The 26402-nt window shown below is 39.5% G+C and overlaps 2 protein-coding genes across 3 annotated transcripts in view; one reads left to right on the forward strand and one right to left on the reverse strand.

Annotated features, from left to right (window-relative positions):
- MED12L (mediator complex subunit 12 like) overlaps window positions 1-26402 on the forward strand; it is a 339629-nt gene that overhangs the window by 138630 nt on the left and 174597 nt on the right. The gene's annotated exons all lie outside the window — the stretch shown is intronic.
- LOC108794789 (G-protein coupled receptor 87-like) overlaps window positions 24185-26402 on the reverse strand; it is a 16584-nt gene continuing 14366 nt past the window's right edge. For both annotated transcript variants that reach the window (XM_018565892.1, XM_018565891.1), the window contains exon 2: window positions 24185-25261. In XM_018565892.1, the coding sequence (XP_018421394.1) occupies window positions 24234-25232 (999 nt within the window). In that variant the 5' untranslated portion in view covers window positions 25233-25261 and the 3' untranslated portion in view covers window positions 24185-24233. The remainder of the gene's footprint in view (window positions 25262-26402) is intronic.

Consider the following 26402-nt stretch of genomic DNA (forward strand, 5'->3'; position numbering starts at 1 on the left):
TTTCCAACTGCCTCCTTTGATCATCTGTTTGAGGGATGCTGTTCCTGAAGAACAGGCCGAAATTTGCATTAACGTATGGCCAGCTTTAGATGATTGGTGCTTTTTAATGTCTTTAATGGCTATTATTTTATGGTATTTATTTTGCATATATCATGAGATGTTGCTAATAGCAACATTGTAATATGTATAGAGGTGCTGTTCCATACTATATAATGCATTTGGTGGTTGATTTTCGTAAATTATTGTGGCATACAAGAGTTAACAGACGCAGGTGTGTTCTTTTTCTCTAAAGCATAAGAAAAGTGTAAAAAAAAAGCCCCCAGAAGCTTTTAGTCATGCTGTGCTAGTATGCACAGGATATTATGACAGACTTACCTGCCAAAGTGATCCCCTCCAGCGCTGCGATGTCATCGCTCTCCTCCCTCGCCAACACTTCCATCTTGGTCCTGGTTTTCTTCCTGGTTTAGAGTCTTCGGCCGCTTGATTGGCCATGACCAGATGAGGTAACTTCCGCGCATGCCCACGGGAGGTACTTCATCTTGGCAAGAATCCTGCTCAGACTGTGCACGAAGGTGCACATGCACGGCTCAGTGTACAGAAAAAAAAAAGTGCTGACAAGCAGGAAGGAGGATTTATGACAGAAGAGGCTTACACAATCTCTTCTGTCATATTAAGCCTGCCTGTCGGCACTTTTTCAAATGTGTCTTCAGATATGTCTTAACCTCCATTTTAAGGAATGTTTTCTGCTTTTTTAAAAGTCAGATTTTCTTTACCGAATATAGTCTGGAATTTAATAAAGCAAGTAAAATTGTAGAGAGATATCTACCAGTAGGTTACGTTGATGTGTTTTATTCTGAAATTTAGAAAAAAGGGGTTGAGATGGTTGGGAGATGAACGCCTACGTTTGGTAGATCTTTATCTCCAAGTTATTTAAACAGGAAAAACATCTCTAGATATTTGCTTAAGGCTTAATGGTAACTATAAAGGTGGTAGGATTAGATGTTTATGTTGTAAACATATATAGAAAGGCGGACAAGTTATGTCCACTGTTTTAAATAAATATGTTCCAATTAAATCCTATATACAGTGTATAGTATGTAGTGACTGCACTTTGTAATATAGGGGTAGAACCCAGTGACGTGCAATATCTCTGGTTCTGGGTGAGGCATTCCCCAGCCTCGCCCCCAGTATGCCCCGCCTGCTGAAGCCCCGCCCCTGTGTGCTGGAGCCCCACCCCCAAGCCGGTATCCAAGCTAGTGTGAAAAAGGAAGGGAGAAGACAGGGAGGAGCCTCCATGCCCCTCACTTGCTCGTCAATGCTGAGGCATTGAAATGGATGGCCTCAGTGTTTTTTTTTCCTTTTTTTGATTGGACAGCTTGAACCAATGGTGCTTTGCCATTGGTCCAAGCTGTCCACAGAGCTCTCGCCTCTAACAAAGAGTAGAGGCTATGACAGCTCTTGCCTCGATAGTTAGGTTGCACAAGCAGTGGGGACCTATCAAAAGCCACATGCAGCGCTGCCTGTAATTAACAGGCTGTGCTCCGTCCATGACAGGTTACATAGCGGGGAGGCTTTCCCTGCTGTGTAACCTGATAGAAGCCAATTTGAATGGAGAAAAAGCTGTCAGCTTTTTACTCCATAATACTAGGTGAGGCTCTGCCTCCCATGACCGCAGGTCCCTGGTAGAACCACAGCAAGTATGAAAGATCGCTTAAGTGACCAGTTTTATGATATTATTAAAAATAATCCCAATAACATGGTTAGAGTATCATAATGGAGAGGTTTTCTAACTGAGAATACAAATAATAGAAAGGGTAAGATCATTTAGTGATGAACTCCGGCATTTATTACAATTAACCCTCACAGTGGTGCTACCCTCGCACTGAAAAGTTAATTGCTTGTTTTGGTCCATGGATGAAAATAAAGAAGATATACTCACCTGATCCTCAGTTCCACCTGGCTGCTAGGCTGATCCCTGCCCCCTCTTCTCCCCCCGGGCACTGGCAGGCCATGGCATCATAATGTCTGATGCAGTACATTATATGTGAGGAGGTCGAGGGGCATATCATGGCCAAAACGGAGGGGGAGAGGTGAGCAGTCGCTGCTGTAGCACAGAGGATCAGGTGAATGTAGCTCCTATATTTTTGCTCATAAACCAAAACAAGCGCTTATCAAGGGTTAATTTTAATAAATCCAGGAGTTCTACTTTAAAAGAGGTGGTGACGTATGCTTGCAGTTGTGCAGAGAGAAGAAGTATATTGGTTATTTACTATGCATACAAGGTTTTACTTAAAACCCTCAAACCATTATAGAAATGTTCTGACTGCAGAGACCTTGTAGAATAAAATGTTGGCAGTTGCATTTTTATGTCAAACGATATTAGTGGAACTGTTGATCAAACAGATATTTTCAGTAAAATATGCACTCAAATTAATTTGAGTGCATACGCAAACACAATAGAATGCATCTTTTTTGGGTAAAATATAAACAATGAGGTTGCATCAAGTAAATAGATACAAAATATGTGAACCTCAAAATTGTGAAATGGCAATAAACTGGTTCTCACTCTGAGAAGGTAAACAAACACGGGGCTGCTATAGCACCCAGGAGGCTGTTTACATGTTGGTACTGCCACCATTATGGTGACAGTGAAAGGGTTAAACCCTCAATGGGATGTTCTTTTTATTTATTTTTTATGAAAACGGGATTAGCAGTATTATGCTTCCTGATTTTGCACAGCTCCAGAAAAAAGCAGGAGATGTATAATACCAAAATAATATTTTTTAATGAACAAGAGTTTATGTCAATGGTAAACGTACGTTGTGCTCTTTACTCTCATTTGTTCGATCTTTCTCACTGTGGTTTAGGTGTCACACTTCCTCCGTCTATTAATCATTTATTTGTGGATGTGATTTTTGTATGTGTCTGTATTGTTTCATCCATGTTTCTTTATAATCGTGTCCACTTTCTCCATCTTAGATTAATTATAATTTCCTATATGTGAAATATTTCTTAGCTTATAAGATAGGAAAATACGTTTAGGTTCTCCAAAGTCAGATGTCAGTCTGGGGGAAGTAGGCATTCATGGCAGGTTGCATTTCCATGTAGAGTGCCCTAGGTAATGTCCACATGTGATGCTGACCCCCCATGATTGACAGAACAGAAATCTAATTAATGAAAGGGGCGGTCCAGGTACTGTATGGTTGGGGAGGAAAGAACTAGATGAAGCTAGACATCCTCCAGCCAGAAAATTAGTTGGGCTCTATCTGACTTGCTGCAGCTTCTAATGTAAGGTTCACAGTGTGCTGTGAAATCAGAAGAAGCATGCAAATTGTTCTTTTTTTCCCCTGACCTCCAGCATTACCTGCTCTCTTTTCAGCAATTGTAGGATGACGTATTGCAAATAATCCCCTGTTATAAGCAGTAATTTAGGTTTTTTCAGTCCTATTCTTTTCCCAAATTATCTTTATTTCTTAATCTACTGATGTACATTTAAACAAGTTAAAGTAAACATGGCTTTATCTTAGAACATTCAAATAAACATACACAGATTGCCTTTATAGTGTAGCAAGTACAAGTTAAAATAAATGTAAAAACTCAAATTAGGACAATGTCCAACCCTAATCTCAAATTGCATAACACGTCCAGGTTCATCAATTCCATATTTATTAAAACTGTAGCTATTGTGTTAATTGACTAAAGTCTATTGGTCTGTGAATTGGGACTAATCTACTGTTGTCAAAACAGGGTTATAGTTGAGAGAAAGCAGATTTGAGTTAGATAAAAGGTAGGAAAAGAAAGCTTTCATGTGTCAGTTTGCTGCACACTGTTATGCCATTAAATGTTCAATTTGTTATACTGTATATATATAATGTAATCTTTAGATGCACACAAAACCCCTTATAATAAAGCAGACACAAGTGTCTTTTGCATTCACTTGATCATACAAATTCCGACTACTTTGTTTTTAATTTTCAAATAGCAAAATAGATTCAATACAATACAAATAAGTCGACAGGATTTTGAATAACTGTGTCGTAGTGCAAAGTATTGCACATAAAAAATGTAATGCACAGTTTAAATGTACAAACATGGTCAAATATTTTCTGCAGCTCTCGTGAATGAGTAAAAACAAATACTGTATACTGTACATATGTTGAATAGGTAGCATTTATAATTGTTATGTTTTGCTTTACCATTCTGTTTTTACAAATCTTTTCATACATTAATTTGGAATTTTGCAATATAAAATAGGTTCAAAGCATTACCACAAGATGGCATTACATGAAAGTTCATACTTATATCTTTGCATTGTTGCATTGAATTCTGTTTTTGGGCATGAAGCATATGATTAAAAATAGAGGATTTTTACACACATTAAAAAGTATATTTAGATTGTGTTTTCAGTAATGCATCATAAATAAATAACCAGCCAAACGTGATTTGTAACAATCAGTGTTAAAGTATCATTGCTAAAGTTATATAAGCATTTTAAAGATCAAATGCAGTAAAACAAAAATATCCAAAAACAAATGAATAAAAGGATAAGGCACATTACCTATTATAGCGTGATTAGCTGTAATCATGTTTCCCAGGTAGGGTTATGCCTGCCCTTTCGCAGTCCTGAGAGGGAACTCGTCTGTGTCATCCAGCTCCACTGTTACACTGGAGTTGGGCACTCCCCTTTTGTCCATTGTTGTTGTGGCTACAATATACAAATCAAGTACAGTAGATGATATCTAGAGTATAACAGTGTTGTGTACTAATTATGATTTAGTAATGGCTTTTGCAGCATGGCAATATAGCTATAGCAATGATTAACAGACTAATACGCTTTTCATAATTATATTTAAATGGTGCATAGTACGTTGCTATATATTCATTTGTTTATGTTTTCTAGACCTAACTTAATGTGACACTAAACTCAGGAGTTAAATCTTAAAAATGCATTCAAGTACCCCAACTGTTAACAAAAATGTATCTTATTTGTGTTTATCACTCGGCTGTGAAATGGTGCTGACACTGTCCTTCCTTCTGGAGGGTGGCTATTTTTGTTCCCCATGATCCCTCTGTGTGTTGTAAAGTAGCCACCACTCCAAGCCCACTCCCATGATGGATTACAATCCCAATACAATGTAGTAAACTAGACATAAGATTGTTGGGTATCTTTATATTTTTTATAACACACTTGATCAATCTACTGGTTGCTAGAAAGGATACAGGATGGGACACACCACTAGAGCTGGTGGTACCGCCACATTTCTTGCCTGCATTGTCAATTCTACCTCTCCTTCTCACTGGCTTTATCCTCCAACTCCTCAGAATCAGTAGTCCTCCTTCGAACACCCCAGAACACATGTCCCAGGCTTAACACTGCCATGCTGTTTTGCAGCTTGTATGTCTGGGGCACAGGAGCCACGCTGGACCAGAGCTTCTGGCAGCTCTCTGGGCCCAGGCCAAGAGGTACGTGAACACACACTGTCTTTTGTCAGGCAAGGTTATGTGTGACAACATGACCAACCTGCTTGCTGGGCACAAGTTAGTGTTACAGCGATACATCATGAAGTACCCTGGCTTCCAGGATGTTGTTTCGCAGGGTATTAGGGTTTGTGGTCACTTTAGGTGGTCATACCTTTTTTCCTCATCAATCTACTCACAAAAACGCCCTGCTGCTGCTTAATTTTTCTTAAGTGTCTCTGAGATGATACAGTTATATTTCAAGTGTAGCAAAACACCTGCATTGTTTGTATCTCCGCATCGCAGACTATTATCCCTGGTCACATTCATGTTCTGTCCTGGTGCTGGCAAATTTTCACCTAAGCTTGCTTAAGTTATAGAATTAAAACTTTAAAAAAATTGGGGATATGGGGATATGGCATCCTCACCCTGGGGTGAGGATGTGTAGTGTTTTGGTTGTACGATGTTTTACTTTTCCTTTTTTTATAAGGATGAAGTGAGGTGAAAAAAGGCAGCTCTGTAAATGAACTGTCAGCAACAACTGCCTGATCCAGCCCAAGCTAAAAGTTATAATCCAAAAAAGGGTAAAACCCCCCATTTAATAGAGAAGAGTAGCTTAGGTGTTGACAATTGAAAATCTAGCTATCAATCAGTTGCTGCAGACAAATATTGGTCCTTAAAAGATGTTTCAATGTACAGATCTGTGCACACAGCAAGGACACATAAGAAAATGTACCCCTGCTCTATAATTCAAAGATCTCAAGCATAGTTTGTTAAAGTAGATGTAAACCCAACCACTAAAACCATTTTGTTTTAATCACCAGCTTTTATGAAAATAACAGCTGGTGATAGAAATATAAAGGTCTTTATTTGGGCACTTTGTGTAATGGGATGACAGTGCTCTGCCCCTTCTCCCACAATCTCCTCCCCATTATATGTTTCCTCAAAGGAAATTATAAGCTGTTGTGCTGATGCACATTATCCAGGCATATTCCACCATTTTACGACAGTCTTGTGACAAAAAAACAATTCCGGCCAGCTACAATCAACAAAAAGACATGCAGCCTGTTGTCCTTGTAGTGCATGTGGACAGGGACAGGTGGGAAAGGTGGCAGAAGGTAGCGTTAAGATGTAACAAAGGATGAAAATAGGTAACAATCCTTGCCTGCCCCCATTCTCTAATTCTTTAAGATACACAGCATTTTGCTACCTACATGACATTTAGTAAGGGTTTACATCTATTTTAACAGACCTGCAAGTGCCTAAAAGCCCGACACTTATCTCCCCCCTATGCATTTTATCAGCAGCATTCCCTATGCTATCCCTATCTACACTAAAGCTTATTGCCAATATAGCTGCTGTGACCTCACCCTTTTATAGTGAGGGGGCTAGTTTTTCCAAACATCCCCTTATTGGCCCTTCTAAGCTAGCTGCCTTAAGTTCAAGGGCCAGGCAATGCTTTATTGTTAAAAATAATGCAGGTCTTATGGTTACAAAGAATTCGTATTAGTTCACTGGGACTTCAAACCTCAAACATGCAGGGTTTGTCTTGAACCCATGGTGGTGGCAAACCTGAACCTTATTACTAATTGTCAAGGGTATTTCTTGTTCACCAGTATTGATACATTGGTCGTCTCTGTTTTGCAGTGGAAGGCTATAACTATGTGACCTAGTTTTGAGGAACGGCTGAGTGTTGAAACTTCAGTTTCATAACTTGAAAATTGATTACAGGAGGGAAAGAGAAATTTTCACGCAAGCTGGCAATAGCAAAATATGGAGGTTGAGGTAACTATTATTATTATATGGGCCTAAACCTAACCCAGTGCCAGTAATTGGGTTTGTTCACTAAAGGAATAGAGGCTGTTTCTTTAGATCCACTTGGATGAATGTTCATTTAACTGAATAGCAAGATCCCAATCCTCAAAAACGCTAAGCATGTGTGGTGTTTTTCTGCTGTCCCCACAGAAGGCCTGACTCATAGTGGTACAATGATCAAATATCTGATTAGTCATTCTCACGTCATTTTGCTACAGTTTCCTCTTCCCCTAACAGCTTTAATATCATGAATATTCACACTGAAATAAATTAATTAGACCTGCTTAATGCCTGTTTAATGTTTTAATCAGTTTCAGGAATTACTTGTATCTGTGCTAAAAGACAAGAGTACCAGAGCGCAGAGCTAGCCCAATTAATGTTGCTGGAAAGGCAGAGATTTGAATGTCTGGGATATGGGAACATGTAAGAAATGTCACCTCCTTCAGCTATTGTTTCGGATGTGTTCACAAATGTAGTCATATTATGGCAGTTTAATCTAAGAGTTGTGTGAAGTTAAATTCCCTTTCTTTCATGAAGGTCACTGCTATAACACCCCATGGTCACTGTGTGGCACAACTCATCCCCAGAGTTACTGATGAACACCATCTTTTTAAATTCTGCTACTGTGTGATTTTGTTAACAACCTAATATTAACTGGGAATATAATAGCGCTTCAATACAGCAGACAGATATTTGTTGTAAAAGGCTGTATACATTTGCAATCAAATGTTCTGGTAAACAGCAGACTTACATAAATGGCCACTCCATCCAACTGTGATATCTAAGGTTTATATGGGGGCTGATGGATTGAGTTATGCTTATAATTTTGTATTGGCTTCTTACATATCTTAAGGACCCCATGTTCCATGGTTCCTGGCACTTTTCCTACATTGGCGTGCTAGATCTTTCAGTCTATATTTGGATGTGTCCATTTCTCCCTTTGCTTTCCCCATGGTGAAAAATAGACTAAAATCCCACAAGGCAAGAAGACCTCCAGGTGATGATCGCGGTAGGTACACAAACCTTGCAACTCAAGTGTACAGATCTTGGCATTGGACTTCCCAGGAAATTGACATTTTAATGGTTTAAAGGTTTAAATTACAAGTGTAAGCAAACAATTTGATATTATAATCAGATATATGAAAAATAAAGCATGTGTGGGCAGTATGTAAATCCCTTTTTAACTTTTTTTCTTTTTTGATTGAAATAGTCGTTAGGCAGGTTGGGAAATTTCTCCGTCATTTTATAATGCAGTTGTATCGAATATGTAACAATTTATTGTTTTCAGTCAATTAAAGACTAGAAGCATGCAAAAAAAATCAAACAAAAAAAATCTACTTTTTTGTCTTAATCTTGTTTGTAATTTAAAAAAATCTAAATGTGTGTGTTAATTGTGGTAGATGAAAAATACGACTGAAAGGTCTTAATATTGCCTCTAAAAAATTAAAGCAATGCAAAACATAAAATATATCAATGAAACATGTGGGTAAAACAAATATAGGTGAAATATCCCTCCCTAAGTTAGCTCCTAGGATCTTAGAGACCTTTATTATCAGCTGTCTATAGCATTATGGCATTTTATTGCCATGTGCACTAAGCTTTTATGTACTTATTGTTATGACTCATTTGAGTAATAACTGCATCACAACCATATTTTGAAATTAATGAGCTGCTTCACATGTGTGCTTTGAAATTAATAAATTGAGATGGAAAAGTCTTCACAATCTTGCACAGCACTTATCAAACTGCTTAGCAAAAATGCATTTACTGTACAGGTTTGAGGAGTTTTTTTGCTTAAATTGCAAAACATTGACAACTTACACCTACAGCAGATATCTCTGTCTAGGGATATGATGTAATCCTTTTTACAGGTATAAACTTTAATCTAGAAACTATATTTGCATCTAGTGCAAACCCCTGATGCACTTGTTTAAACTTGTCATGGCACACAGTGAAGATTACCATTGTATTTGTTATCAAGTATTCCTGAGAATAGTGCCGCATAAATTATATGCAGCATGCTTTCTCGGGTAACCTTAACTTTGACACATTCAAAAACATGCCTAACCTATGCCGTGGTCAGATAAATATACTTTGTTTCTACATTTCACAGTAGAAGATAAACTGGCCAAACATTATAATAAATTACATTATAAATAAGATATAATAAAAGTGCTACAGCTGCATTATGTATGTATACCTCAGCCCCAGACTTTTTGGGGTTTTAAATAGAATGGGGAGGAAGCAGACCTCTGTCAGGAAACTCCTTATAACACAGTGCCTGAGGCTGGGACCTCTACTAGCATTTGATCTTGCTTGTTGTATCTGGCACCATTCAAAGACTAAAGCAAAGACAAAAAGAGAGGATAAATCTCCAAAGCTGAAGCAATAAAAAGTTTAAAGTTGTTCTAACCCTTCCATAATGTATGCTAAACTAAAGACATTTTTTTGTCTGTAGTTTGGCTTCCATATTGCTCTTTAAGTAGAAAACAGTGGGAAAACCTGGACTAACATGAGCACCCAGGCCACTTCAGAGAAGGCCAAGAGCAAGTCCCCCGGGTGCCCTGATCTAGTGATTCCTACGGTGCTTAGCACACTGCTAATAAAACTCTACTACGAAAACACATTTGTTTTCTATATTTTTAGCCATTTTGGCTATAATTGGAAAAAAACAGAAAAGCACACGTAGAAAATGTACATTATTGCCAGAAATACATTTCCTGACACAGCATTAGAATGTAGATTGATAGCAGAACAGGATATTAGCCCTGACAACATAGGCTATGGTGCAGGGTCCACAACCATTATGAGCAGGAATTTGCTACATAGGCTATTTGGTTGCAGAGCAACTTTCCACTAACATAAAGGGCATCAAGAGGATTACATCCCTTTCCACCTCCCTGCTGCCCAGGCCTTCCCCTCATAAGCTAAATGTCCAGCTTGCAATGACACCATACACAGCTTTGCTGGAGTGGGGTTGGAACTTCATACTTGGGCAAGTGTTTGGGTTGGTGTGGGTCAGTGGCGTAACAACTGGGGGGGCACTTGCCCCGGGCGCAGGACTGAGGGGGGGACTTGTAGTTCCTTAGCTGATATATATGTGTGGGGGTGGGGGGCACAGTTCTAGTGGATGTTTATATAATATGGGGGGGGGGCGAAAAAAAAATGTTCTGCCCCGGGCGCCCATAACTGGTGTGGGTGTAGCAGTACTGCAGGAAACATTTTGCTCGGTGTGCCTGCAGTATTTACACACTGTAAAAGAAGAACAAATACACCTTTCTAGCAGCGCGTTTCTTTAAACTAAAGCTCTTTGCTGTTCCCTGACCACTGCAGGTATTTAATATTTCTGGATGGGTTGATTACCTGCTTCCCCATTGGACACTGTATATCCTTTCACTGGCTTATATTTCACTACAGATGAGTCAGTGGAAAAACCACAGCATGCCCCGGGGAGGGAGCAGGTATTCAACCAACCTAGGAGGGTCAGATACCTGCAGTGGCCAATGAGTGGCAAAGCATTGGAGTTAGGAGACATGGGCTGACAGATAGGTAAGTATAAATACTCTTATTTTAAAGACTGTGATTAATGCACAAGTGACCCTTTGGTGACAGGGCCTTTTACAGTGAAATTGTCACTACACTCATTTTCTGCTGGCAAGTTTTTTCTGTAATAGAAGACTATGAAAATATAACTCGCCTGCTGCCTGCAGTACTGAATGCGGTTCCACTGATGGGGAATCATGCCCCATAGCCTGCTGGAAAACTGACTCTTCTGGCAGTGTTAATCTCCTGTGTCTGAGTCTGCAGAGCTCAGTGCTTTCTCTCATCAACCTCCACATCACTACTTTGTTCTGAAGCGAGATAGAGGATGGCAAAAAGAACTAGTGATCACAGCAGGGGATACACTCCCATAAGTGTTGGCTTCAGAAGAAATTTCAGTCAGGCATTACTCAGCCTCAAAGTGATGTTCTATAGCCGCACAAGAGATCAGTATTCCTTTGTTCCTTTGCAGGAGTAGTTTTTAAAAAAAAGTTTGTCACGTTAAACATCTTTGGGTTTTTGGTTGTGTCAGAACAGTACTGACTGTGTCACTGCAGACACGTTTCAGGTTATTAGACATGTGCACCAGCAAAAAATTTGTTTCGTTTCGTTTTTATTCGGATTTTGCGTTATTATGTTTTTCGTGATTCGGGTTCGAAAGTCAATTCGTTTTTTTTTTTTACAGTCTGCAGAAGTTTAAAAAAAATGCGTAGATTCTCCCAAAAGTTCATACCAGGCCCTTTAGGTCTGGTAGGCATTTTAAGGGGAACCTCACCCCCAAAATATGGGGGGAAAAGTTGGGTCCCTAAAATTCCTACCAGGCCCTTGATCCGAGCACAGGCCCGGCAGGCCAGGAAAGGGGGGCATTCGAGCGCCCCCCCCCTGCGCCTTACCAGGCCACGTGCCCTCGGCATTGGGAGGGTGTCCCCATGCCGATGGGGACAAGGGCCTCTTCCCCACAATCTCCAAAAAACTAAACATCGTCCGTAAAGCAAATTATTTTTCGAAACCAATCGCATATGTCTACAGGTTATAGAAAACAAAAAAAACAACTGGGCACCTTCCCTGGTGCAGGTAAACCTTTTATTGATTAAAAGTGAATACAAAAATATACTCACAATTAAAGCAGAAAACATATGTGTGTCCCCGAAGCAGTCGCAGTGGGACTCTGTGAGGAGAACATAGTTCCCTGAGTGTCTCCTGGATGTCTCCTCCCTTTGTATTCACAGCAGCAGTGTAATCAAGGATTGCTAGTCCATTCTATGCATATGTTTCTTGCTTCAAATGTGAGTACATTTGTGTATTCAATTTTAATCAATAAAAGGGTTAGAACTGTATTGAGTGTGTTACTGCAAATATGTTTCTAGTAGTGTCAGTACAGCACTGATTGTGTCTCTGTGGACATATTTTTGGCATTGCCAGTATATTATGTGACAAAATATAGCTGGCCTATGGAAAAAAAATAGTATTTTACCCAGCCCTGTCTGGGGGAAGGAGGGACCCCTGTTAGAAACACTAATTTACAGTACAAGGTAAGATCAAACAGACCATAATAATGACACAGTGGGCTTAAATTATATATACTTTTAGACTGTAAGCTCTCTCTCCTAACCAATAAATCTTGAATTGTATTGTAACTGTTATGTCTTCCTATTAAATGTGATATTGCAAACTGTTGGTATTATATAAATCCTTTTTATTTATTTTTTACGTTGGTCTGAATCAAAGGTGTTATTCACTGGTAAACTTAATATTCAATTTAAAGCCCCACTCCAGGATGCTGTTAAGTTTACCAATGCAGTGTCCTCTCCCCCACATGTTTGGCTAGGGGGGAAAGGAATACATGTAAATACCTAACTTTTTCCTTGCTCCTGCGGGTTTCCTACTGGTGTGACCAGTCCCCTGGTGCCTTTTCACTTTGTTGCCAATGAGAGCAAAAATTCTAGGACCATCATGCTTTGTGAACTCTTTGGTATCGATTTATCCAATGCAATCTCATCTTTTTATGTTATACCCAAAAATCCGGGAATATATTGTGTTCGTGTGCACTAAAATTAATTTTAGCTTATTTTTTCCTGAAAAGATGGGTTTATTAAACAGATGCGCTAATATCATATGACTTAAAAAATGACAGGTGTCATCATTTTATTCTTCTGGGTCATTTATTCTTTTCCTCCCCAGTCTTTTTATGGTGGCCATTTTTATTAAGGCTAGATTAATCAATTTCCCTTTACTTCCTGGAACTATGGCACATGTGACCAGGACATGTTAACATGAACATTATCTCAGGGGAAAAAATGCCTTTCTCTGTGCTTTTGCAAGATATTGCAGTTTACAGATGAGATTTCCCAGCAATGCACTTTGATGTAACCGTCCCAGGATGCATCTCTTAGGCATGGGCTGCATCACTAATGCCTGAGAGGGCCAGGAAGTGGAAAAACAGTAATTGTAAATAAAATAAAAATATGTTTGTTTAATGAATGTAAGATGACTTTATATCAGCATGCAGAGCTACATGTTAATGTGAGTTTTAATGAAAGGGGGTAAAGGTCCACTTTAACAACAGCCTGGCTTTAAACTTAGTTTAAAAGGTCAAAGTTTTATTTCTAAGTGCTAAGTTATCTGTAAACTAAAGACCACCACAAGCCACATAATAAGGAAATATACTACTTACAATACTAGTTCTCCGTTTTTTGCATATTAGCTTTCTAAGTGAGCCGTGGGTAGGCAAGAAGCATTTACAGGATATAGTAAACATGCTACTAAATAGAAGTCCTTTTCCTTGTGCTTATAGGGAGATTCCAGATTACACAGTGTTTGCAAACAATACAAAATGACCAAAATAACCAGTTTGCAATGTTTACATTGTATTATTTATAAGGATGTTCGAAGATACATGCATTACATGATAGGGATCAAAACATGTATTATTGCTATTGATGACAATCTTTTTTTTACTTCGTCATCCCTTATTTTAAAGCTGCCTTCCCGCTACACAGCAGACTGTCTTAGAGTTTCTCAAATGTATATGCCTCATCTGACCAACTTCAGACAGCAAGACCATGATTACAGAAGTTGATAATTGTACAACAGAATTTGGAAACTTCCCTGAAATGTCAACATTGGGGAAGATAACATTAATATGTTTGTGGTTTTAAAGGTGCAACATGCTTTAAATAGCCCCTGAGAGTTAGAAAAACTCATTTACTCTATCCTGGACCTGTTCGTTTGCCAAAAAAGATCCCTCAATACCTTTTTTCACAGAAGGAAAAAATAGACAGCTTAAATGAAGTAGCATAAAAATGTGATGCTACACTACACAAACATCAATCAAATACACACCAAAAAAAGGAATAAAACACAAATACATAGAATAATAAATAAAATAAACTACCCAAAATACATGACCCTCCCCCCCAAAAAAAAAATCACAGATTCTAAATAAAGAATTTTTTTTAACCCCTTCATGACTCAGACCTTTATTTTTTTTATTTTTTGCACCCATGTTATATTCCACATTTTTAGGCCTGAAAATTCTATAGGGTCTTGGCTTTTTCTGAAAGTCAAGACCCTATAGAATAAAATGTTGGCAGTTGCAAATTTTTATGTTGCACGATATTAGTGCAACTCCGTATCAAACCCCAACATTTAGTGAAAAATGTACTTAAATACCCCAAAACACAATAAAATACCAATTTTTTAACAATAAAATATAAAAGAGGAGGTTACAACGAGTAAATAGATTCCCAACATGCCCAGGTTAAATATTGTGTGTCCGCGAAACGGTGACAAAATTCAGTACCCCAAAAAGTCCATAGACAATGCTTTAAAAACCCCCACAGCTCATCAATTTAGAGATACCCAAAAATACTAGCCCTAGAATTATTTCTCTCACTCTGGCGTGTGCGGCGATACCCAACATGTGTAGCGCGTTCGTTGTTTTCATAAGTAGGCGCACCCCACGCGTGTTTACGCGAAGACTCGCTTGCTCGCGGGGTGGGGGACTTTAAAAAAAGTTACAGTATTTTTAGATTTATTTTATTTAATGTTAATTTTAAAAACTGTGTTTTTTTTGTTTACTTTACTTTAATTGCTATCACATAGGGGGGCTTACAAGCCCCCCCATGTGATAGCAGACGGTGGTGACATGTACTCTTTAGGGTGATGCTGGGGGTCCAAAAGACCCCCAGTGACACCTTTACACTCCAAATAAGCTATTAAAGTGCAGATCGCACTTCAATAGCTTATAGCTGGGCCTCAGTAGACCAGCACTGACAGCTATGGAACCGGAAGTAATTCAATATGCATCGCTCCCGGTCCCATAGAATGGGGAGGGGATCGACAAATGGAGGTTTATCCATCTCCTCCCCGGCTTCCTGCCGACACCAAACAAGCCAGTCCCGGGCCCGTAGGAGGGGCAACGGAGCCCAGGAAACACGGTGGGGGTGTCGGCAAAAAAGTCGTACGTCGTTGGTCGTGAAGGGGTTAAATCAAGTTTTAGACTGAGCTTCTGCAGACGATGAAATTCATAATTTTGCTGAGAAATCAATGTTAATACCAATATCCCTTTGCTCATCCCTAGCCAAGAGTGCCCAGAGGATCTATGAACAGGAACATCCTTGGCAGAACTTTCCTATTACTACGAATGGAGGAGGGGGTTAACAGTGCTGTCAGACATTGCTCATGCCTCTTATCTCTGGGGCAGGGACAGTAGTAGTCAAGGCAGGTAATCAAACTGTCCAGTCAACTGTTCTGTGGCTGGCCTTCAAGGTTCAGGGCTTGTTGTAGATATGAAATCGTCACCCTCGATGGTTACCTTAAGACCTCTACGAAATAAAAGTAGATATTGGAAAAATCAGTGGGCAAAGATGAGACTCACTGAAGTTTCTTTACACAGTTCTTGTCCATTTGTTACTCCAATTGCTCTATGTTTGGAAAGGGCAGGGAGTGTAAATTATACAAAGAATCACAGGCATTTACACAATTGAAGTTTCTAGATCAGCTTTTTCTGCCTTGAAAAGGAAATGAAAGTAAATGTTGACAATTTTTTTATGCCCACAAAATGGAATTTTGCTAAGACTTCGTGAATCATATGATCAGGTGGCTGCAAGAAACCACAGGATGGTAACATATACATTTTGTTTCCAGTTTAACGGATACTGCATGGTACATAAAAAGCTTACGTACTATATAAAGGTTCCCATAGAAACGACATTTCTCATTGACTGACATCTGCATTTATGTTTGACAAACTGATCTGTGGGTGACTTGCATTAGACTTTTTTCAGATGTGATAAAACAACTCCTATGTACTTCCTTCCTAAGTATATACATATGCTAGTATGTTAATCCAAGGGAGAAAAGTAGATCTTTAGTTGTTTGGATTGATTTCTAATGTCCAACATAAAGGCCATTTGACAGTGAAACTCCATATGTTTCTTTCTGTTTCTTTAAAGTGAACCTAGTGTCAGATATATTTTTAATGTTAAGCACCTGCATACTAAATCATGTGTAAGTGTAATACTCACAGGTATGTATTGCCTCTCACAAAGATCACATACTCCCTCCGAAAATACCTTAATCCCGGAAGGATTGCAATATTTTTGTTTAGGTATCAGCATCTACTTCCTGCAATGAGATGCTAACATATAAACCACATGAATTATCTTGCCTGTGCAGTTCTTGGCTGTGTTCACAAATATGTTACACAGATCAGCCCCTGTCAGTCACTGGTGGAAGTGGGGCTGAGGAAATGCTTCCTCCTGCTTGATATCATCAGAGCCTTGGAATAGTCACTTGACTGGAGACCAATTACCGCTTTTTAATGATGAATAATTTTATTTTTATTTTTTTTTTTCAAAATGATACTGTTGCTGTATATTATGACATGTGAGTAATGTGTTCATGCAGAGGTGTAAAGTTACTGAAAAGTCCACTTAAGGACACCTTACTATCTCAATAATATATCAAAATCTATACCCTATAGGGTTGCCACCTTTTCTTCAAGCCCAACTCGAACACTGTTTTGCAGCACAAAGCAATTTTCTTTGGAGAGGTGTATACAGGAGAGAGATCGAGGAGAGATAGTCAGGAGAGGGAGTCAGGAGAGGGAGTCAATCTGATTGAATAGCAATTGACGAATTACAGATGCTGTCTTAGTTAGTCTGCATTAATTCTGCTTCTATTTTCTCGGTGGTGCCCCTTCTAATCTGTCATGGGGGAGAGACTTGAATGAAGGGATTTCAAGCCTCACCTCCATGGTGGATCAAGAGGGGGGCCACCACACCAAAAGAAGAGTGCACAGAAGCGGTCCTAAAGACACTGATCCGCCACTGAGATGAGCCTTGAAATCACTCCATTCAAGCCTGTCCTCTGTGGTTCAGCTAGGTCTTTCTGAATGCCACAGCAATACATTATATAGTTACATAGTACATAGTATTTGAGGTTGAATAAAGACATATGTCCATCAAGTCCAACCTGTTGTGTGTATGTGTATGGTCCTACAGATGTGTGCTTATGTATAGGTCCCTGTGTGTTCCCATTCTTAAAAGTACTTGTACCCCTGTATATTACGATCCCTGAGGAAATCGTCCAATCGCCTCTTGAATGATTCCACACTCTCAGCCGACATCACAGCTTCTGGCAGCGAGTTCCAGACCCTGACTGATCTAACTGAGAAGAAACCCCTTCGCCCCTTGTGCTAAAATTTCTTCTCCACCAATTATAGGTGGTGGCCTCTCGTCCTTGTCATGGAGTTAATTGTACAGCAATGCAGAATAATACCATCAGCTATAGAGGACTACAAATCTGAGCAACACATTTTACAGTAATGCAGAATACCACCAGCTACAGGGACTCCCTGTATGAGTCTTCACCCTCTCCAGGCCCCCCTGTACCAGTCTTCGCCCTCTCCGGGCACCCTTGTACCAATATTTAGTCTCCAGGCACAATGGATTCCAAAGGGATCATTGCGAATAAATCGCCTGTCTGACTTCAACCTAACAGCTGATGACAATAACACAGCAGAAGCCAATTTGTCAGCTAACCAGTGCAATGGATCCATGCAGTTGGTCTATTACCATACATTGCCAGCAATTTAATCTGCAGATGAGCCAGAGGCACAGTGAGTCTCATGCCACCTATGTTGACTGCCTTGTATGATAATGATGGGACTCCTATACAGTGTGTTACTGACCTCTTTATCCCAAATTGGAATCCCACTTGTAGAGCTCATCAACCCTCAATATAACAGCAATCTCTCATACAAAGCAATGCACTAAGCTCTACAGAGCATTCTAAACACAGATAGATGTGACAAGTGCAATCTAAGGTACTGCTCATGTAAATTACGCCAATGGAGTGGTGAGTGGGACGGGTGGGTGTCAGAGTGCAGGAGGGCTCTATAGACATTTTTGTCATTACCTGGTGACAGCTTGCCGTCGCTCGAGGTCCCTGGAGTCCGTGTTCATGGCTGAGAATCCAGCTGGTTCCTTTGCTCACTCCTCGGCTGCTCTCTGCTGGTGACACCGCTGTGCTCCGCTGTCTCTCTCTCTGACCTCCAACAATCCCCCCCCAGTGCCCTCAGGTGGCTGCCTATGCTAGCACCGACCCTGGCAGTGCTGCAGAGTGGCGGAGGAGGGAGTGAGCGTCACTATAATAAACTTTTTCTCATTTAAGTGGCAGTGATGATATTTTGTTTTTTTTGTATACTTATATATTACAATAAAATACTAAAAGTAACAATTGCCATACTGTTGTGTTATAAATGACATAGGAGTGCTGTTAGGTATGTATTGATGACATAACTTGTCAGTGTAAATTGATCAGTGCACACAGCCAGCAGCATTAATGTCTCAGTGCCCTCACCTGCCTTGCACCCCAGCACAGCCCCGCTGATAAGGTACCTGGCCAAAGAAAATAAGAGTTCAGTTAGTGCCTGGCTTTGTGCATCAGCGGCCAATCAGCAAGTGGGTATAGAGGCGGGGGAAGCAGCTGCAGCTCTCGTTGGGCGCAGGCCGTGGCAGAGAAGCAGTTCCATCCCTGTGTGACCCGACATGGCTGTTGCCAGAATAGCAGAGCCCCTGAGCTGTCTTGTTTACTGCCTGTCTGCCTTTGAGCTGTCTGTCCCTTGCCTGACTGCCTCTGAGCTGAAAGTCTGCCGCAGGTTGCCACCGGTCGTGATGACATCCTGTGTCCGAGTCTCAGCTAGCCTGAAACCCATACACAGGATGACAGACTATATCAATCACGGACTGTCCGGGTGAATCCTAGACATGTGACAACACTAAAGTCCTACCTTGCTGTAATGGTTAGGTATCCTCCATGCACAGAGGTTAAATTAGTATTAAACTCTCAAACATTTGTTTTCAATAATGAATCCAGATTAAACAAATATACATTGCCCTGCAAAGAATTTCTTTAAATTTTTGCCAAAGCACTTACAGTAATCATGTTTCAGAACAGCTCCAACTCTGTCAGCTCCACAGTTCACAGGGACAGCACAATCCAGCAGCTGTCCACCTACTAGCTTGGAGAAGGGAAGAAGGAGGAGTGGAGAGCAGAAAGGAGGGGAGTGGATTGCCTTGCTGTGTCTGTGTGATTGTGGAGACATACACAGCTTACTAGTGCACACAAGGGTGGCTCCTCAGGACCCTACAAGAGAAAGGAGCCACCCTAAAACAGGATATCAGGACCAGTGCTCAGGGGACCATCTGATTCTGCAAGAAACTAAAACTTTTAAACATCAAGGAGCAGCATCCATTGTAAGTGATTTCATCACCATTTGAAATAGCTAAAAAACCTTTTGACTTTAATATTACATTAAACTTTTCTCAACTCTTCTCTCCTAACCTGATGATTAGAGAAGTTAACAGTTACTTAAAGTCCAAGTGAACTTACAGTTTAGGTTAACTAAATACATTCCATCAAAATAAACAATATTCAGAGTGTCACCTTTTTTTCTTCTTTACAAAGCAGGTACAGTTTAAGTAGAAAAGCCTGTCCCCTGCCAGCTGCTCTAAAGAAAGGCCATTGATCTCTGTGTGGAAGAGGTGGTTTCCAACAGTCAGAGCCAGAGCTAGAGCTCTCCAATCAGCAAAGCTTATGTTGTCAGCTGATTGGAGAGCTCTAGCTCTGACTCACCAGTGGCTGTGTTAATTAGATACAACAACAAGACATTTGTCTTTCATGTAATTGAAGCCCAATCTTTTTTTTCTATTTAAATTAGGGAAGAGTTTAGATTAGTGAAGAGTTAAAACTCCTGTTAGTTCTTTTTTACATGTCCTTGTGCAGAGATTTGGAGAGTTCTAGCTCTGACTCATCAGGGGCTGTGTAAATTAGATACAACAGCAAATAGGATCACAGTCCATAGCATGAAATGCGTCAAGACATTTGTCTTTCATGTAAATGAAGCCCAACCTTTTATTTTTTAAAATTTAGATTGGGAAGAGTTTAGATTAGTGAAAGGTTAAAACCCCTTTTTTACATGTCCTTGTGCAGAGATTTCTGTGTACTTCCTGTACTTCCTGTCCTCATGTGAAAGCAAAATCTCCCCAAAGCAAGGGAGATCCCCTCTTAGATAGCTGTCACCAAAACAAGTGTCTCCATTGAAAGACTTCTCTTTTCCTGAGATTGGTGATTGCTAAAACCTTAATTCCCAGTAATAGTGGTCACTAGAACAAATAGAGAATGTGAATCTCCCCAGTGTAAACAGGCGTTCTAACCGGCATCACCATATTAAAATATGAAAAAAAGTTTTGGTTTTAGATACACTATAAGGTACCTTCCACTGTCACAATGCTGTATAAATTGAATGATGCTGACAGGTTTCGCCAATAAATTGTTTCTTAGTGTAAACAATACAAAAATGATGGTTTAATATAAGGATGGGAATGTGTTATCACTGGAAAATTCAGTACGGTGGATTAAAAGACATCAAGTGGTATTGCTGTAATGAAGGGTTTCACTAGACATGACCATTATGTGGGTGTGTGTAGATGGTGTTACCCAGAAGTAATGGTTCCTAAGAAAGAGTATATTACAGACTATCAATGCATGTTTCAAATAAACAAACATTTTGATTGAATATGACAGTTTGACATAAGTGACCGTACATACACACAGGGCTAGATCACCAACAAGGTAAATCAAGCAGGTGCCTAGAAGCCTGGTTGGGTGTCAGGGGTACTGGTCTTGCCCACTCAGCTAAACTCTAGTGTAGAAAACTGGGAATGTTTGTAAATCTGCCGAATTACTTTTATATCTGGATGCTGTGGCTGCTTCCCAACCCCAGCACTCACCCGGCTGCCCTGGGTGACAAGGGGGCACTGCAGGCTACTTCAGTATGTAGAGAGGAAGAGAAAAAAAATTACAGCTCCTCTGTCTCTGTATATAGAAAACCGGAAGTGCTCAACTCTGGAGCAAGGAGAAGCAAGTCAGGGACTGTTTCTTTTTTTCGGATTAGAAATAATCAAAAGAAAAATCAGAAACTTTAGAACCACATAGAACTATTTAGAATAGAAATTCTGTTTACTTTGATGTCACGTGTGTGTGTGTGTGTGTGTGTGTGGGAGTTAGGGGAAAAAGAGAGAAACTCAAATTTTACAGTTGGATGGACAGTATTATACCTGTTGCCGCCATCATATCTGCTTATGTTCTTCAAATCTGAAATCATAGGAAGTTTAATTGTGTTGCCACTTTCCCTTTTGTCAATATTTGTTCTTAATTGCTCAATTTCCTTCCTTATCTTCAACTTCTTTTGTTATATTTTTAGAATACTTTATTGCTCTAGTTAACCATACCACACACAAGGGTTTGAATCGCTACTGTAGGTTTTCAGACAACAAAGGGATAGTGCTTGTCAAAAGTGGATGGTATCTCTTCAAGTACAGAATTATTAGGATAGGGGATTGGCTCAATCATTGATTTAGTTTGAGAGGTGAATTCTAGTCTGAACCTTTTAGTTCTGAGTGGGGAAAGATTAGAGTATGTCAGAATTTTATTGCAGTCTGTGTTTTAGTTGCAGAATTTTCTCCTCACTTCCTGTTGTGATAACACCAGAACAGGAAGTAAGAGGGAATCTTACTAACATAAAAAAAGCCCACAATGAAAAACTTGACAGACACTTCCCAACTGTATCAGAATATAAGATTGGTTATTTTAAAGATTGGTTTGTATGGATAACATCTGTTGAGTAAACGGTTTAATAGTAGGAGAGGACTGCGTTTAAAGTTCAACACAAGTCAAAACTATTTTTTGTTTTTTTATAGAATGGAAAAGAGTTAAAATATTTGTATTCCTGTATCTGCCCTCAACGAGAGAGTCACCATCACTTTCTATAGTGTCACCCGAACAAGCAGAAAGGGAAATGCAGTCCAGCAGGAACTAACACTTTTTTTAAAGTCAAAGTTATATAGGGAAGCTTTAGGACTACATAAAGCCTTAACACCTAACCTCCAAATTCAGCCTTTTATTTTACATCTAACACTTAATCTGATGTTACCTACTAAAAACTCCTAAAGGATAGCACTATTATTTAATCATAAAGTAAAGCTAAGGTAATGCACCCTTTACCATCCCAGATGCATACTTACCTAAATCCTAGTGCCATGGCCTGTGGAAATGTTGACATCCTATTACCAAAATCATGCTGTTGGCCATGCCTGTGAGGACCATTCTTATAAACGTCTAGTTACTTAACAGCAGATATTGAGATGCAGCTTATTGGTAGAGAGACTTTTAAGACTGATTATTCTTCTGTGCATCAACCCACAACAACCAATCAGAATTCATTTTGTATTTGTGTGACTTTAGTAAAGTGAATTCTAATGACTTAGCACTCAAAATACAACCTCCTTTTTAGTGCAGTTACACTGAAATTGAAGCTTTCCCTGTCTTGAGTCCCTCCTGCTGTCTTATACTCACCTACCCCCAATCAGCTGGTTGTGCGGCCTACTCTGCACTGCACAGTTACCTGCCAGAATCTTCTCTGCCGGGCTTGTACATATGTTTTACAATCTACAATAAATTCAATGTAGAACATATACTGTGAACATCAAGTTCTGAGTAGAAAAACTCCATAGGATTGATTGGTGAGTGGGGTGCAGAAGATTTTGATAAGACTAAAGCCTCACTGGATTGGGGACAGGTAAATATAAGACTTGCAGGAGCGGTTAGGGTAGGAGGGGTAACAAAAAGTGTAACTGCACTAAGACCGCAGTTAATAATGAAAATTCTTTATTAAATAAGTCAATGTATCTCTTTATTTAGTGCAAATGCACTGATTTGTTCTATAGTAAAAAAAATATGTAACACTGTGCTGAAGTAAAAGTACTGTATCATGAGACTAAGAGGTTTTTGTTAAATAATGTTATCAATATCATTTTAGAAGAATCCAGAAGCTTTCTTACTGGTAAAAGAAATGTAGTGTGGATTTTTTTAAAAAGAGGTATAAAATGTGTTCATCAAGATCTTGCCTATAGTAATGTAGGTCATCAGTTAAGAGAACACTTCACTGTGCTCCTCCATCTACTTCATTACACATTTAAATCCAGTATGCTATATATTCAAACGAGTCATGCAATATACAATATAGTGGTAGTGAGGTAACAAACATAGCTAAACTAACCATATCCTAATATTAAAAAAAAACATTATTTGACTGGAATTCCACTTTAAAGGTAAGCTTTTGAAATTCCTAAACACAACCAGTTAGCACTTTTATCACCTTTTATTGTAAAAGAATACAGTTAGGAGTTCTTACACTGGGCGGATGCTGTTCGCACGGCACTAGTGCCCTTAAATATTGCTGATGAGTTTAGGAATTTCCTTTACTAGTGCCATGTGAATGGTATATGTCCAGCTATATACCAGATGGAACTTTTATTAATAAACCCCTTAATATGAAGACCTGCTGGGATCCTGCTCACCCCATTACACTGATTCACAGCACAACTTTTATAACTCAAAAAATGAAAAGCTCCCTTTGAATCATGAGTTTTTCCTATTGGTGATCTGCTCCCCTATGAGATGCTGGGGAGGAGGAATGGCTGCACACAGAGGCAAAGGCAAATTCTGGCACTGTAGTAAAACACACCAATCATGTCAGAACGTCTGATGTGCATAGTAGCTCTGGATAACCAACTCAGAATGTATATAAGTCACCTGATCAGCATGACAGCCAAGCAACTTTCATTTTCAAAAACAGGGGTCAACAGTGGCAGCTTATAAATTCCACTCCTTTTACCTTTGCTGGCAGATGCATCGGTATTGGTAGCCTCCGCCACTATGCGTTCCTTTGTATTTCCAGTCCATAAATGTAACACCCCAAACACTGGTAAAAGGTTTCATGCCAGCACACATATCTAACATTTTATTTATAAAATATCTACATATTACACCCCAGTAGTCCAGCTGATATATTGTCACACCTCTGTATATTCACAGTATATCCTTACTTCTGATTTCCGCACACTCTGTAGGGATTTTATGCTCTCACTCCTTGATCGAATGCTTGATCTGTTGAACAGCCTCTGAGAGAAGGATCTGCACATGAAGAAATAGATGATAGGGTCCAGACACACATTGCAGGCAGAAAGAAATAGAGTGGCTTCCTTGCAGTATCCCATGATCTTATACACATCCTTATTCAGAACTGTATCCAGCTGGCTGAAGAGGAAGGGCAGCGCACAAAGGTGATAGGGCAAGAAACATACAAAAAACACTGCTACAACAACACGTATGCTCTGATTGTGTCTTCGTTTTCGGCTTGAACAACTGATAAAAGGCTTACTGGACTTTTGGATGTGGCGTGATATTGAAATGTAGCATACAATTAACACTACCATCACAGTAAAGAACATGAACATAGTAATATAAGTAGTTGCTTCATGCCATTTGGCTCCAACTGGACTCTTGAGTTTTTTGCAGTCACTGACATTGTCTCTGGTTGGTTGCACATTTGTAAGGATAACATTTGGCAAGGCAAACAAGAACATAGCCGTCCAAACACATATAGACACAATCTTGGTAAATTTGATACTGTACATTTTTGAGCTACCAAATGGTTTCACCACTTTTAGGTATCTGTCGATACTAATAAGCCCGAGGAAGAGAATGCTAATGTACATGCTTGTGTAGAACAAGATGCTGGTATAGCGGCAGAGGTAGACATTGAAATGCCATGGAGCAATCCCGGAGGTATGTACAATTTTAAATGGAAAGGACACTGTCATAAGCAGGTCAGCAACCATTATATTCTTGAGATACAAAATGAAGCTAGTCTTGTTCCTGATGTGGAAGAAAATCCAGACAGCAAGACCATTCAGCATTACACTTGCCACAAATATGATAAGATATAACACGGGAAAGATGATTCTTAGGAGTTCTGTGAGAGCAGTAGAGTTACTTCCTTGGCTTGTCATGTTAACATACTCTTCACCTTTTCTGTCATCTGTGAAAGAGAAAAAAAAGGAAATTAGGAAAGCCAACTTTTTACACAATAGAACCAGCCAATGTTTTCAGTAGGGAAATTTCAGAAATAGAACAGGTTATGGTTTTCATTAAGGAAATTATTTTTCAATTAAACAGCATAATAAATGTATTAGCATAAAGGCACCATACAAACAGATCTAGACTTACAGGTAGGTTCCAATACAGGGCTGTAAGTAGATTGAAAGGGACACCATAGCACAATTATCGAAGTGACCCCTGTCTGGTTAATCTTAGTTTCAAATGGGATTTCTCTAGCAATGCAGAAGTAATACAGAATAGCTTAATTGTCTTCATAGCTATGTTTAAAGGTCTCCACTCTTTATACACATTAATTTCATCCAAATGCATTTATCAAATGCTATTGCTAGGGGAGCTCGCCTCAACTCTGTATATACTGTACACACAGATACTGCCACTCTATCTGAGGTCTGAAGTGGCTGCATGTGGCACTCATCAGAGGCGAGGAGGAGCTTAGGGGATGTTGTGCTGCCTGTGTTTTAGTCCTGCAGCCACTTTAGCAATTCTACACCGGCAGGTCTGAAGACTTATGTCTGCATTCTGGAGGACATGCACAGAGAGTCCTGTGGAAAAAGGCTGCTGCAGCACTTTACGCATGAAGAAGACATAACTAGATGGTAGGTCCAAATCTCAATTAGTGGAACCTGTAGATACTTTCGTAGGAAACAAAAGCAACACCCCTCTGCTAGGATCACCTCGTTTACACAGAACATTTTCTTATTTTACTGATCCTAACCTGGCTTAGAATATTGTGACAATGTATAAATATGCTTATAAAAGGCCACTCTCTTCCTTGAGTAGATAATTGGGAAAAAAATGAATGCCTCGTAACTATACAAGGAAGCCACCTCTTTGCCACTGCTGCCATTGTGCATAATGGTAGACTGTGCAGGTAATATGTTTGCAGGTGCTCTCCTACTATTTTTTCTATGCCTTATACTCATTGTCATTCACTTGTTTACTTCCAACCTTGTCTAACCCAGCACATGAACAAAAGCCCAAACCCTTTCCTAGGCTAACATTATTAACAGGAACAGATACATATTCTAATACATATATATATATATATATATATACTTTTT

Source organism: Nanorana parkeri, unplaced genomic scaffold (assembly GCF_000935625.1).
Source record: "Nanorana parkeri isolate BGI_ZX_2015 unplaced genomic scaffold, ASM93562v1 scaffold898, whole genome shotgun sequence".
Taxonomy (NCBI): Eukaryota; Metazoa; Chordata; class Amphibia; order Anura; family Dicroglossidae; genus Nanorana; species Nanorana parkeri.